Source organism: Myotis nattereri, assembly GCF_964212035.1.
Source record: "Myotis nattereri genome assembly, chromosome: 1".
NCBI lineage: Eukaryota > Metazoa > Chordata > Mammalia > Chiroptera > Vespertilionidae > Myotis > Myotis nattereri.
Genome location: NC_138075.1, coordinates 182,332,082 through 182,344,853, shown reverse-complemented (window position 1 = coordinate 182,344,853; position 12,772 = coordinate 182,332,082). Strand labels below are relative to the sequence as shown.

Genomic DNA, 12,772 nt, shown 5'->3' with positions numbered 1-12,772 from the left:
GGAGGAGCAGATTAGGAAGAAGGAGGGAGTTTTACCTGATAGGGATCAAGTAAAATGCTTGAGCTGAATGAGCCTTGTCTGGAGGATGAGAAGAGGAAGGGCATTGCAGATAGTGGGAGCCCCGTAATTATTGGCAAGGAGGCTTAAGGCAGCATGGCATATTCTGGGTGAAAGGAAAGTAGTGGAAATGAAAATGCAGGACAGATAGTGAAGGGCCTTGTGGGGTCATGCCAGGGAGTTTGGATTCATCTTGAAAGCTCTGAGGAATCATTAAATGATTTGAAAGTAGGGGGTCAATATAAGTAGGTCTGTGTTTTGAAAAAGTTCTCTGGCTTCGGTGTGGAGAATGCATCAATGGGGATAAAACTGAAGGTAGAGAATCCACATAGGAAAAGGCTTTCAATGATTCAGGCAAGAAATAGCAAGGGTGTGCCCTAAAGCAGAGGCAGTGGCGACAGAAACGAAAGCATGGATTTGGGAAATACACGTGAAGTAAGAGAGAGGAAAGTGTCAAGTATTTCTCTTGGGTTTGGGCTTCAGCGACATCCAATGAGGATGTTTGGTTTGCAAATACTGAACATAGACCTGAAGTTTAGGAGTGAATCTTTGCTTCAGAGATTGAGATTTGGGAATTATCAGCGATGAATTCTAGCAAATCCTTGGTGTCAATGGGATCATCTAGGGATAGTATATAGAGTGAAAAGGGAAGAGGATCAAGAAGAAATACCAATAGTTAAAGAAAAAAACCAAAAGAGTAAAACCCAGGAAGATTCACAGAAGACCCATAAAGGTTTGAGAGAATTACATTCAAGACACACTGCTGGCGTGCACTAAGAGACAGAGATAGTGTGAGATAGTAAGAGGCCATTCCATAAGCAGGCTGAGAAAAGCATCAAATGAAAATATATGCTACCTTTCATGTAAAAGAAAAGACTCAAAGTCAGACTCAAGAGAAACATGCAAATTAACCATCCCTCTGCTACGCTCAAGCCACGCCCACACAGCCATGCCCACCAGCCAATCAGGAGCAAGTATGCAAATTAACCCAACTAAGATGGCAGCGGCCACAGAGCTGGAGCAAGCAAGAGGTTTAGGTTGCCTCCGGCGACGGAGGAAGCCAAGCTTCCCGCATGCCCTGGCAAATTTGGACTCCGTTCAAGGCTACAAAGTTTCAATTATAGAAGATAAATAAATCCCAGAAAAAAAGAAAAAAAGGAGAGGCTTGGAGCTTTGGCCGCCAGGGGTATGTGGCCAGCCTAAAAATGGTCCTCAGCCCCTCACCCAGGCTGGCCAGGAACCCCAGAAGGGACCCCCACCCTGAAAGGGGGTGTGGCCAGCCTGAAAACAGCCCTCAGCCCCTCACCCAGGCTGGCCAGGCACCCCAGTGGGGACCCCCACCATGATCCGGGACACTCTTCAGGGCAAACCAGCTGGCCCCACCCATGCACCAGGCCTTTAAGCTATATAATAAAAGGGTAATATGCAAATTGACCCTAACAGCAGAAAGACTGTGAATGACTGGTCACTATGACACACCCTGACCACCAGGGGGCAGATGCTCAATGCAGGAGCTGCGCCCTGGTGGTCAGTGCACTCCCACAGGGGGAGCTCTGCTCAGCTACAAGCCAGGCTGACGGCTGCCAGCACAGAGGTGGTGGTGGGAGCCTCTTCCGCCTCCTCAGCAGCACTAAGGATATCTGATTGCAGCTTAGGCCTGCTCCCCGCTGGCAAGTGGACATCCCCCAAGGGCTACCGGGCTGCCAGAGGGATGTCTGACTGCCAGCTTAGGCCCAATCTCCCAGGGAGCGGGCCTAAGCCAGCAGGTGGACATCCCCCAAGGGGTCCCAGACTGTGAGAGGGCACATGCTGGGCTGAGGCCCCCCCGCCCCCAGAGTGCACAAATTTTTGTGCACCGGGCCTCTAGTCTACACTAATAAAAGGGAAAAATGGTAATTGGCATACGACGCTACCCTTTTCATTGGCTAATCAGGGCTATATGCAAATTAACTGCCCACTAAGATGGCAGTTAACTGTCAACAAAGATGGCGGTTAATTTGCATATGTAGGCACAATGCAGGGAGGTGAAAGGGAAAGCAGGAAGAAGCCCCCTGCCACTGACAGTGATCAGAAACCCAGGGGGGAGCTAAGAGCTGGGGGGCAGCCATGATTGGAGAATCAGGCGCCTTTGCCGCCCTGGCCAGTGATAGCAGGAAGTAGGCGTGGAGCCAGTGATGGGAGCTGGGCACAGTCGAAGCTGGCAGTCCCAGGAGCTAGGGGTCCCTTGCCTGGGCCTAAAGTGGAGCCCACAATCGCGGGGCCGCTACAGCTGCGGGTCCCCGCTGCCCGGGCCAGACGCCTCAGCCAGAGGCGTCCTGCAGGGGCAGGGGTGGAGCCCGCGCGATCGTGGCGTCCCCCGCTGCCACTGCAGGTCCCCGCTGCCCGGGCTGGACGCCTAGGCCAGAGGCGTTAGGCCTGGGAAGGGGCGGGGCCTGCAACCGCGGGGAGCTGGGGGTCCCCTGCCCAGGCCTAATGCCTCAGCCAGAGGAGTCAGGCCTGGGCAGGTTCTGAGCCTGCAACTGCGGGGAGCTGGGGGTCCCCTGCCCAGGCCTGATGCCTGGACCAGAGGCATCAGGCCTGGGTGGAAGGCGGAGCCGGGGATTGGGGGGATATGATGGTCCCCTTGCCCAGGCCTGAAGCCTGGGTCAGAGGCATCAGGCTTGGGCGGGAGGTGGAGCAAGCGATCAGAGGGAGATGGGGGTCCCCTGCCCAGGCATGATTCCTGGGCCAGAGGCGTCAGGCCTTTGGCGGAGGCGTCAGGCCTGGGAAAGGGGCCGATCGGGCGATTGGAGGGTGATGGGGGGTCAACGCCTGAGGGCTCCCAGTATGTGAGAGGGGGCAGGCTGGGCTGAGGGACACTCCCCCCCCCACACACACCCAGTGCACGAATTTCGTGCACCGGGCCCCTAGTATATATATAAAAGCCTAAGCAACCAACCATTCGAACATGCAACCAGTAGCTATGATGCACACTGACCATCAGGGGGCAGATGCTCAATGCACAGGCATAGGAACATGGAAGAGACTGATGAATCTCAGAGGGAAGGGAGGAGAGGGGAGGGAGGGAAGAGATTAACCAAAGATCTTATATGCATACTAGAGGCCCGGTGCACAGATTTGTGCACCAGTGGATTCCCTCAGCCTGGCCTGCACCCTTTTGCAATCCCCGAGGATATCGGACTTACCCGCGCAGGCCAGGCCAAGGGACCCCACTGGTGCACAAATCCATGCACTGGGCCTCTAGTATTAAATAAGACAAAGTGCACTTAAAGTTAAAAGGCACATTCTACAATATATTACTTCTATCTCTAGCCAGTTTGCTCAGTATATAGAACATCAGCCTGAGAACTGAAGGTGCCCAGGTTTGATTCTGGTCAAGGGCACATGCCCGGGTTGTGGGCTTGATCCCCAGTAGTGTGTGTGCAGGCGGCAGCCAATCAATGATTCTCTCTCATCATTGATGTTTCTATCTCTCTCTCCCTCTCCCTTCCTCTCTGGAATCAATAAAAATATATTTTAAAAAATATATTACTTCTAATTGTCTGATATAACACCCACTTAGATAAAACATAAATTGTGTTATATGAACAGAAATTAAAGAATTTATGAAAAATAATACCAACGAAAACACTACACATCAGAATCTGAGATACAGTTCTGTGAATAGAAGGAGCAAGACTTAGTACCTACTGGCTGTGAGGGTTGGTAAGAGAAAAGAAGTCAAAATGATGCAGAATTCTAGCTGAGAGTCGATGAAGGAAGAGAGGTGTTTAGGGAAACATAGAATGTGTTCAAGTACCTCAACATGAAAACAATTCCTAAGCCAAAAATGTAATGTTAACATATGCTAAAAAAAACCCACCCAGATATGCTATTTTTAAAAGAGTAAACAATTTCTCAAAAAGTAGACTTATAAACATTCATGGCCAAGGTCTGTACCGAACAGTTAAGCATACTAAAAGCAGTAGCTTGAATGAATACTAAACTGCTTAACTCTATTTTTTCCCATTGTTTTATAAAGAACATATACCTCCATTGGATGCGATGCCACTACTTGATAAATCTTCATTATGTGATTCACAAGGTTTTTTTTCCATATTAAATATTGCTGCCTCTTCTTAGAGATCTTGAAATATGAATGCTTCCCTGTTAGGTTCTTTTAGTTATTATCTATAAAAGACAGGGAGTCAATATTTGTTGATAAGGTATAATGTGAAAATATTTATTGAAGAGGAATTGACTTTGTTCATATTTGAAATTTAGTAATAATTTTTCACCAGGAAAATATTTATACAAAAAATTGTATTATATAAAATTAAAAAATGAATAGAATCTTATTATAAAAAGTGTTGATTTGGATGGCCAACAGGATTACTAAAGAAAACATAAAAAAAAAAAAATCACCCTAATACTTTAGTTAATTAAAACTCTAGTTGGGAGCAGAGGTTTTCTCTTTTCTTAAGTCTCTTTCATAAAGTTACATTGTCAAATGATGGAAGAAAATATCTCCTTAGTAAAAAAAAGTCACCAATTAGTAAAAAAAAAAAAAAAAAATCACAAACCAGAAAATTAGAAATCATTACTAGAAACTGAAAAACTTCTTTGATATCAAATAGTGTTCATAATTTTAGATTAGGCCTAGAGGGGACGTCTGAGTTTGGACAACTATGGTGGTGGTCTGATTCCAAAGCTCCCCCTAATTTTCTGAAAACAACCATAAAATCAACAAAGGGAACAAATAAATAAAACCACATGGACTCCTTCCATATCTCTAGAAGACAGGGAATACCACAACCTTCAAATTATCTATAAGCAGAGGAAAATTTTTCCCCCAAATTTCTCCCAGTCTGCCTACCAGCACTGTAAGCCTGTGGGTATGGAGATGGGAGAGGAGAGGCTCAAAAGGAGCAGAGAGGAGCAGAGGGATGAGAAGAAGCACAGACTAAAGGAAGTGAATAATAAAAAAAAGCTGAGACACTAAGCAAAAGTTGGGACTTGAGGTCCATGGCCCTAGCTATGCCTCAAGGGCTTGGAAGTGTGCAGGGACCAGAAATAGCAGCCGCTGAGAAGCAGTGTTTCAGGGGGAGAATCAGGTATGGAGAGGAGAGGTGATCTCCACTGGAGACATGGTAGAAAGGAAAAGGAGGAAATGAGGGGAAATTCCATCACAAACAAAAATAAAGCAAGATACGCCAACTCTCTTTCTACCCCTCCCATTCCACCATCACCACCCATAAAAGAAACTGCCCAGAAGAGGGCACTCTCAAACTAGGAATCCTGTTCACAAAATGAACAGACAAAAGCAGACCCCCTCCATACAAAACTACTACAAAGTGTATGAAAATGCTAATAAAATCTTTTCTGCTGATTAAAAGTTGTCCTCACTTCCCCACCCACTTGCTGCCCCACCAACAAACATGAATTCAAAGAAAACTAACACAACAATCCAAACTGAAGTAAATATTCTCAAACAAGCATTTAGGAATATGAAAAATTACCCTTGAATCAGAAATGTAAAACTTAACAAGAGAAATGAATAAGAAACAAAACTAGCAAACAAACATAAATTAAACGAGAGCTGGTTGAAGTCATGAAACAAAGAAGAAAAAGACAAAATTATATCAGAAATGAAGACCAAATAACAAAGTACACAAGAGAGGACAGATCGTAATAAAAAGTTAATAAAGGCATGAAGACAATCAGAAAAACAACCAAGAGATTGAGAACTACGACAAATAAATACAACGAGTGAAAGAAGAAGTGAATGAAATGAAAGATAAGCAAAGGAGAGTGAGCATAACTGGTGTCCCTGAAAATAAAAACCATGACACAGAACTACTATAATCAAACAAAGTTTCCTAGAAATAAAGGAAGACCTGAATTTACACATTTTTCATACGAGGGAAAATCAACCTAGAATGATCAACTCTGAAACATAGCCTAGTAAAATAAGATTTTAAAGACAATGAAAAAATCCTCAGGGCCTTTAGGCAAAAAAGATGAACTACTTTACAAAGGCAAGAGGATTACAATAGCATCAGATTATTCAAAAACAACATACAAAGAAAGGCAACTATAAAGCAGCATTTTAAAGAAGTATAAGGAAAGTGCCTACAAACCAAGGAAAGATATTATATTCAGCCAAGATCTCCGTCAAAAGATTCGAAGCCATAGAAAAATGGTTTTGACTGTACACTGACAAATGTGCCCTTCTGAGGAATCTACTGGAGAGGGTGAAGCTTCATTCAACCAAAAGACAACTGGCAAGTGTGGCAAAGTCTTAACTCCTGGTGAAAATCTTTTGGTTTTTCTGTAGGTTTTTAATTTTTCAAAATAAAATTTGGAATAAAGGTAAAGACAAGCATTCAAAAAAAAAAAGATGACTGGGAAAACTTTACAAAACAATTTGTGGTGAGCATTTAAATAGTCAACTGTAGAATTGAGACTAAAACATGGCTGGGGTAGTGACATTGAAAAATAGTAATATACATAGGCCAGCTGGCGTGGCTCAGTGGTTGAGTGTTGACCTATGAACTAGGTCACAGTTCAATTCCCGGTCAGGGCACATGCCTGGGTTGTGGGCTCCATCCCCAGTATGGGGCGTGCAGGAGGCAGCCGTTCAATGACTCTCTCTTATCATTGATGTTTCTATCTCTCCCTCTCCATTCCTCTCTGAAATAAAAATGCATTTTAAAAAAGAATAATATACACATATATGTGTGACAAAGGAGAACAGATGTAACTACAAATGGAAAGAAGAGAGGAAAGGGGGGAATGTAAACCATTGGTTGTCAAAAGATACCATTTAAAACTGACAAATTAAATAAGGATAAAAGGAGTTTATAAGTGCACTTTAAAAAACATTACTGCAAAGGTAATCACTAGAATAAAAAAACTTCTCAAATGGCAAAAGAATTTCAAAAAGAAAGAATAAGAAACACCAAATAAATACTGCAAATGTAATGTAATACAGTAATTACACACAAAATAATCCTATCTAATAAAAGAGAAACATGGTAATTAGCATACGACCGCTACCCTTCCCATTGGCTAATCAGGGCGATATGCAAATTAACTGCCAGCCAAGATGGCGGCCGGCAGCCAGGCAGGTGACGCGAACAGGGAGGCTTGCTTGCTTCAGTGACTGAGGAAGCCAAGCTTCCCCGCCTGCCTTGCCGGCCTCTCAGCAGCACTCTAAGCAACACTGTAACAAATATAGAAGCTAAACAAAACCCCAGGCTTCAGCCAGCAGGACCGCAACATTGTTTCAAATACAGAAGGTAAACAAAGGCCAGAAACCTGCTTTCAGCAGCGGAGGTCTCATAGCTGGAGCCGAGCCTCAGAGCTAAAGCTGGCCCAGAATAAAAAAAAAAAAAAAGGAAAAAAGGACAGGTTGGGAGCTTCAGTCACCCGCCAGCCTGAAAACGGCCCTCAGCCCCTCACCCAGGCTGGCCAGGCACCCCAGTGGGGACCCCCACCCTAAAGGGTGTGTGACCAGATGCAAACAGCCATCATCCCCTCACCCAGGCTGGCCAGGCACCCAAGCGGGACCCCCACCCTGATCCAGGACACCCTTCAGGGCAAACCAGCCGGCCCCCACCTGTGCACCAGGCTTCTATCCTATATAGTAAAAGGGTAATATGCCTCCCAGCACCGGGATCAGCGGAGCCGTGAGGCCTCCCAGCGCCGGGATCAGCGTGACAGGGGGCAGCGACCAAACCCCCTGATCGCCCTGCGGCTCTGTGTGTGACAGGGGGCGGGGCCACAACCTCCCTATCCGCCCTGCTCTGTTCGTGACAGGGGGGAGCTCCTCAACCCCCTGATCAGCCCTGCTCTGTGTGTGACAGGGGGGAGCTCCCCAACTCCCTGATCGCCCTGTGGCTCTGTGTGTGACAGGGTGCGGCGCCCCAACCCCCCCACCCCCCTGCATCGGCCCTGCCCTGAGTGTGACAGTGGCAGCACCCCAACCCCCTGATCCGCCCTGCTCTGTGTGTGACAGGGGGTGGTGTCCCAACTCCCCTATGGGCCCTGCTCTGTGAGTGACAGGGGGGAGCTCCCCAACCCCCTGATGGGCCCTGCTCTGTGCGTGACAGGGGGGAGCTCCTCAACCCACTGATCGGACCTGCTCTGTGTATGACAGGGTACAGAACCTCAACCCCCCTGATGGGCCCTGCTCTGTGCATGATAGGGGGCAGCACCCCAACCCCCTGATCAGCCCTGCTCTGTGCGTGACAGGGGGTAGCACCGCAACCTCCCTATCAACCCTGCCTTGAGTGTGACAGGGGGCGGTGCCCCAACCCCCCTATCGGCCCTACCCTGAGCGTGACTAGGGGTGGCATCGCAACCTCCCGATCCGCCCTGCTCTGTGCATGACAGGGGGCGGCACCCCAACTCCCCAATTGGCCCTGCTCTGAGCCCGACCAGGGGCTGCACCTAGGGATTGGGCCTGCCCTCTGCCACCCAGGAGCAGGCCTAAGCCAGCAGCTTGTTATCTCCTGAGGGGTCCCAGACTGCAAAAGGGCACAGGCCGGGCTGAGGGACCCCCTCTCCCCGCCGAGTGCACCAATTTTTGTGCACCAGGCCTCTAGTGTAATAATAATATGACAAATTTTATTTAGTTTTAATTTATTGCTTTTAGAGAGAGATAATATGAAAGAATTTAGGCCAAATAGAACAGTCATGTCAATAAACATGAAGAAACTTAACTTGCCAATTCAAATAAAAGGATTTTCAAACAGACTCTTTAAAAAATTCAACTCCATGTTGTACACAAAAGAATATTTAAAAGGCACTGATATTAGTACAGTGATAAAGATTTGCCAGGTAAATGAAAATAATAAGAAAGCATGGATTAAAATCCTGATTCCAGACCAAGAGGTCTTCAAGTCGAAGAACAGTACATAAGACAAAGGGCACTTCAAGTTAAAAGGCACATTCTATAATAAAATATGTTATTCGTAATTTTCTGATATAACACAACCATTTAGATAAAACATAAATTGTGTGATAGATAAGATCAGAAATTAAAGAATTTCTGAAAAATAATGCCAATGAAAACCTACACATCAGAATCTAAGATACATTAAAGTAATGAAAAGAGGAAAGTTTCTAGCCTTAAACTTCTATTTCAAAAATGAAAATAAGTGATTTAAATTTCTAACACAAAAAGGTAGATTAAAAGTAAAAAAAAAAAAAAAAAGCACATGCTAGGAAACAATAAAGATAAAAGCAGAAATTAATGAGGTAGAAAACAGAAAAATAAATAAAAGGAATGAATCAGAATCCTGATTCTTAAAAAAAACACACAAAATATATAGAGACATAAACCATCAAAGTGACGCAGAAAGGAACATCACATATAACATACTGCTTATCATTTTTACATTAATTCATAATTGTAAACATACTGTCAATGGATTTTTTTGAAACCTGTGAGCTGAAGGGAATTTATTGAACAGAATTCCTTTTTATTTTACTCACAGTTCCTCCCTTTTGATTACTGAGATGCAATCTGTCAAAACTACAATTAGATAAATTCTACCTTAATATGTTTCATACTATCAATTTTAGCAAATAAGTAGTATGCATGAAGACATTCCATCAAGAATTATAATAATGTTAGTCAAGATTGCTAGGCAACTTAAATGTTCTAAATAGAAGAGATTATTTGGGAAAAAACCCTCATTTAAACAAGTTTTATCATGAATTTATAGTGTATACTTTTACTTACCCACTAAAATGATGCATTTGGGGATTCTTCAGGATGGTGAAAAACACTAAGACAATTCAAATTACTGAGTAATGTTATTATCACAAATTACAGATTGATCAAAAGCATGAAGGAATGAGCAGGGCAGGCAGAGTCATATAGCCAGTATTGGGCAAGCATGCCCTAATCCACTCTGCTTAATACTAAAGTTTTTGGTATCAATCATGAAACAGAACCTATGAGCAAGATAAGCATAACTGGAACTAGTAGTTGGAAAAGAGAGAAAAGGAGAAAGGAGAAGGTTTGACTTTAGAATATCCTAATATGAAACCACACTTATTTACTTTGGCATAAGATGATGAATAAAATCAACTCATTAATTCAGTATCCACTCATAGGCAGCAGGCCATTGAAGAGTAGCAGACCTTCAAAGGGAAATATTTTTCTTGAAAAATTACTAGTTTAAAGGAGAAAGCTTATATTTAGTTAAACAATAATTATAAAGCAACATTTATTTGTAAAGAAAATGCTTAGTACTTCTACTTGTCAATGCCACTCATTATTTTATGAAGTTTACAATAGGAAATCTGTCTTTTAAAAATACTTGAATTTGGATTTTCACTATTTTAGATTGACCATATCCTCAGTTTGGTTAAATCATTCAGCATTCCTCTACTGTCATTACACTTTAAGAACTAAAACATTATACCTAATTTCAGGCATAAATCTTATTAAATTCTTAAGGATTTCCGGGTAAAAGGAAGTTGTTAGCCTCAATAAATCATAAATTGTTAAAACGCTATACTTGTTGTAATGGGGATCATAACATGAATTTACATGTATTTGATTTAAATCTCTGAGTAAAGTACAAAGATGAAATCTTGGCCTCTTCTGGTAACGCCCAAAATTAATTATGAACAATTCTGCCTGATTTAAAATTGTGACCAGATTCCCAGTGAAAGGAGTCTTATATTTCTGACAAGTAATAGCGAGGTAAAGATTCTACCTTGGTTATTCTATTGGAATGTTACAGAAAAGACCTTAGAAACCACAGACCACAACAAGAGAACTTTTGGAGGAAAACGGTGTATAGACTTTCGTTTTTGTTATACAGTCGAGTTAAAGGGCTTTAAAGTATCTCCTGGGTTCTTACCCCTTCTCCTGGCTTCCAAAAGACCAAGGTGGCTGTGTGGCTATCCTTTCCCTGATGTGAACAATCCTCAGCTTGATTTCTTATGACTACTCAAGGTGGACCTCTCCCATGACCGTGATAGAATGTGACTGTCTCTATAGTAAGTTGATTTAGAATCTATGCTCTATTTGGATTGGGTACAGGTTACTTATAATGTATGTTATGTTAATCAACTAGTGACTCAAGCCCATAGAATGCCAAACCATTCTACCTTCCACAGAAACCTTCTCCTGGCTTCCAAAAAAAAACAAGGTGGCTGTGTGGCTATCCCCTATTGGGATTTTATAACATTGATCCATAATCTCATAGAACCAATCTGCAGGTGTATTTTCCTTAGGAAATTGTAAAGTTTCCCAAGATTGATCCCAATACAACATATTTCATAAATGCAAGAACATTAATGAACATCACTTCACTGCTTGAGTTAATGTTAATTGCTTATTAATTTCACATTGATTTTAGTGTCTGCTTTCTCAGTCGCATTCTTTCTCTCTAGATGTTGTCATTGACTGTTAGGGTTCAAATCCTAGCTCTGTGATCCACTAGCTGTGTGACCCTGAAAATAATATTTAACCTCCATAAGACTATAAGATGGAGATAAAGAGTGTATAACTGAAAAGAATAAGAGTTAACTGAGATGACTCATGAGCAGCCTTAATATGGTCCTTACTTCAATCAATAAGTATATAGTACCACATAATAGGACAATAAAACATGAATAACAATAGTATACTAACTCATTTCCATAATAAATGGCTATATCTTTCTATTTATCTATAAAGAAGATATGTTTCATATAGTTCTACTAATAGAAGAGAAAGTGGATTTAGAATGCATTGAGTAAATACAGGAACCATTATAATGCAATATAGATTTAAGCTATTTAAGATCATACTTCATCAGTACACAATACCATCTTGGAGGGAGGCAGAACAGAAGAATACAGAACTCCAAATCAGGAAACTTAATTTTGTCATTGGTTACTTGTAAGAGCATGGGCAAATCTTTTCATATCTCTGAGCCTCAATTTTCACCATTACTAAATAAGATTAAAGTTTTGTTTTTCAAACTTTTTAAGGCAGTAGAAGTCTTTATTTAAATTTTTAGAATCCCAAATACACACCCTCCTCTATGCCCCAAGACACCATAATGAAATACAAAAGATATCTCTGTAATATCTTTTAACTCCACTGAGCAGAGTTTGAAAACCACAGATATAGCCCTTGTGGCATTATCTTAGATATTCCAGCCTAGGCATTCATCAAACTCAAGGCTTCAGTTTCTAAAACAGATTAGGGATAGATATAATAAAGTATATCAGTTGTATATGTTCACAATTCTTAAATATAAAAATAAAACAAGAGATACCTTAATATCTGGATATTCTTATTTTCACTTATCCTATTAATACCTGAAAAAACAAAATATTTTAAAATATGCTTATTAATATATAATATTTCATTAGCTGAAATTTATTATTTTCAAAAATTTCAATTCACAAGTTCATTTTCATCACTTAAGATCTTGACAACACCCAAAACACATATATACAACAACAGCAATAAAACCTTTAAATTTTTTTCCTTTGGGCTTATTTTGTTTATAAAAGTATATTTTTATGGCACTTATCTAGGCTATGTTTACACACCAGAACATGTTCAATTATATGCTCCCTGTTGGTGCAATCTAATTTTGTTGGTACAGATCTTATTGGCATTATTAAGATAACACAAGTAAACCTATGGGCACATGATCCCCTTTTTCATATGTATATTCCCAGACCTGATCTTTCTCCAGGTGCAGTCCAAACTGAC

At 42.1% G+C, this 12,772-nt stretch overlaps 1 protein-coding gene across 1 annotated transcript in view; it reads right to left on the bottom strand.

The window, feature by feature from the left end:
* CCDC158 (coiled-coil domain containing 158) overlaps positions 1-12,772 on the bottom strand; it is an 83,906-nt gene that overhangs the window by 64,226 nt on the left and 6,908 nt on the right. Inside the window, exons 2-3 of the mRNA XM_081100991.1 lie at positions 12,327-12,369; positions 4,088-4,227 (exon numbers count right to left, since the gene is read on the bottom strand). Coding sequence (XP_080957117.1) covers positions 4,088-4,154 — 67 coding nt within the window. The 5' untranslated portion in view covers positions 4,155-4,227; positions 12,327-12,369. The remainder of the gene's footprint in view (positions 1-4,087; positions 4,228-12,326; positions 12,370-12,772) is intronic.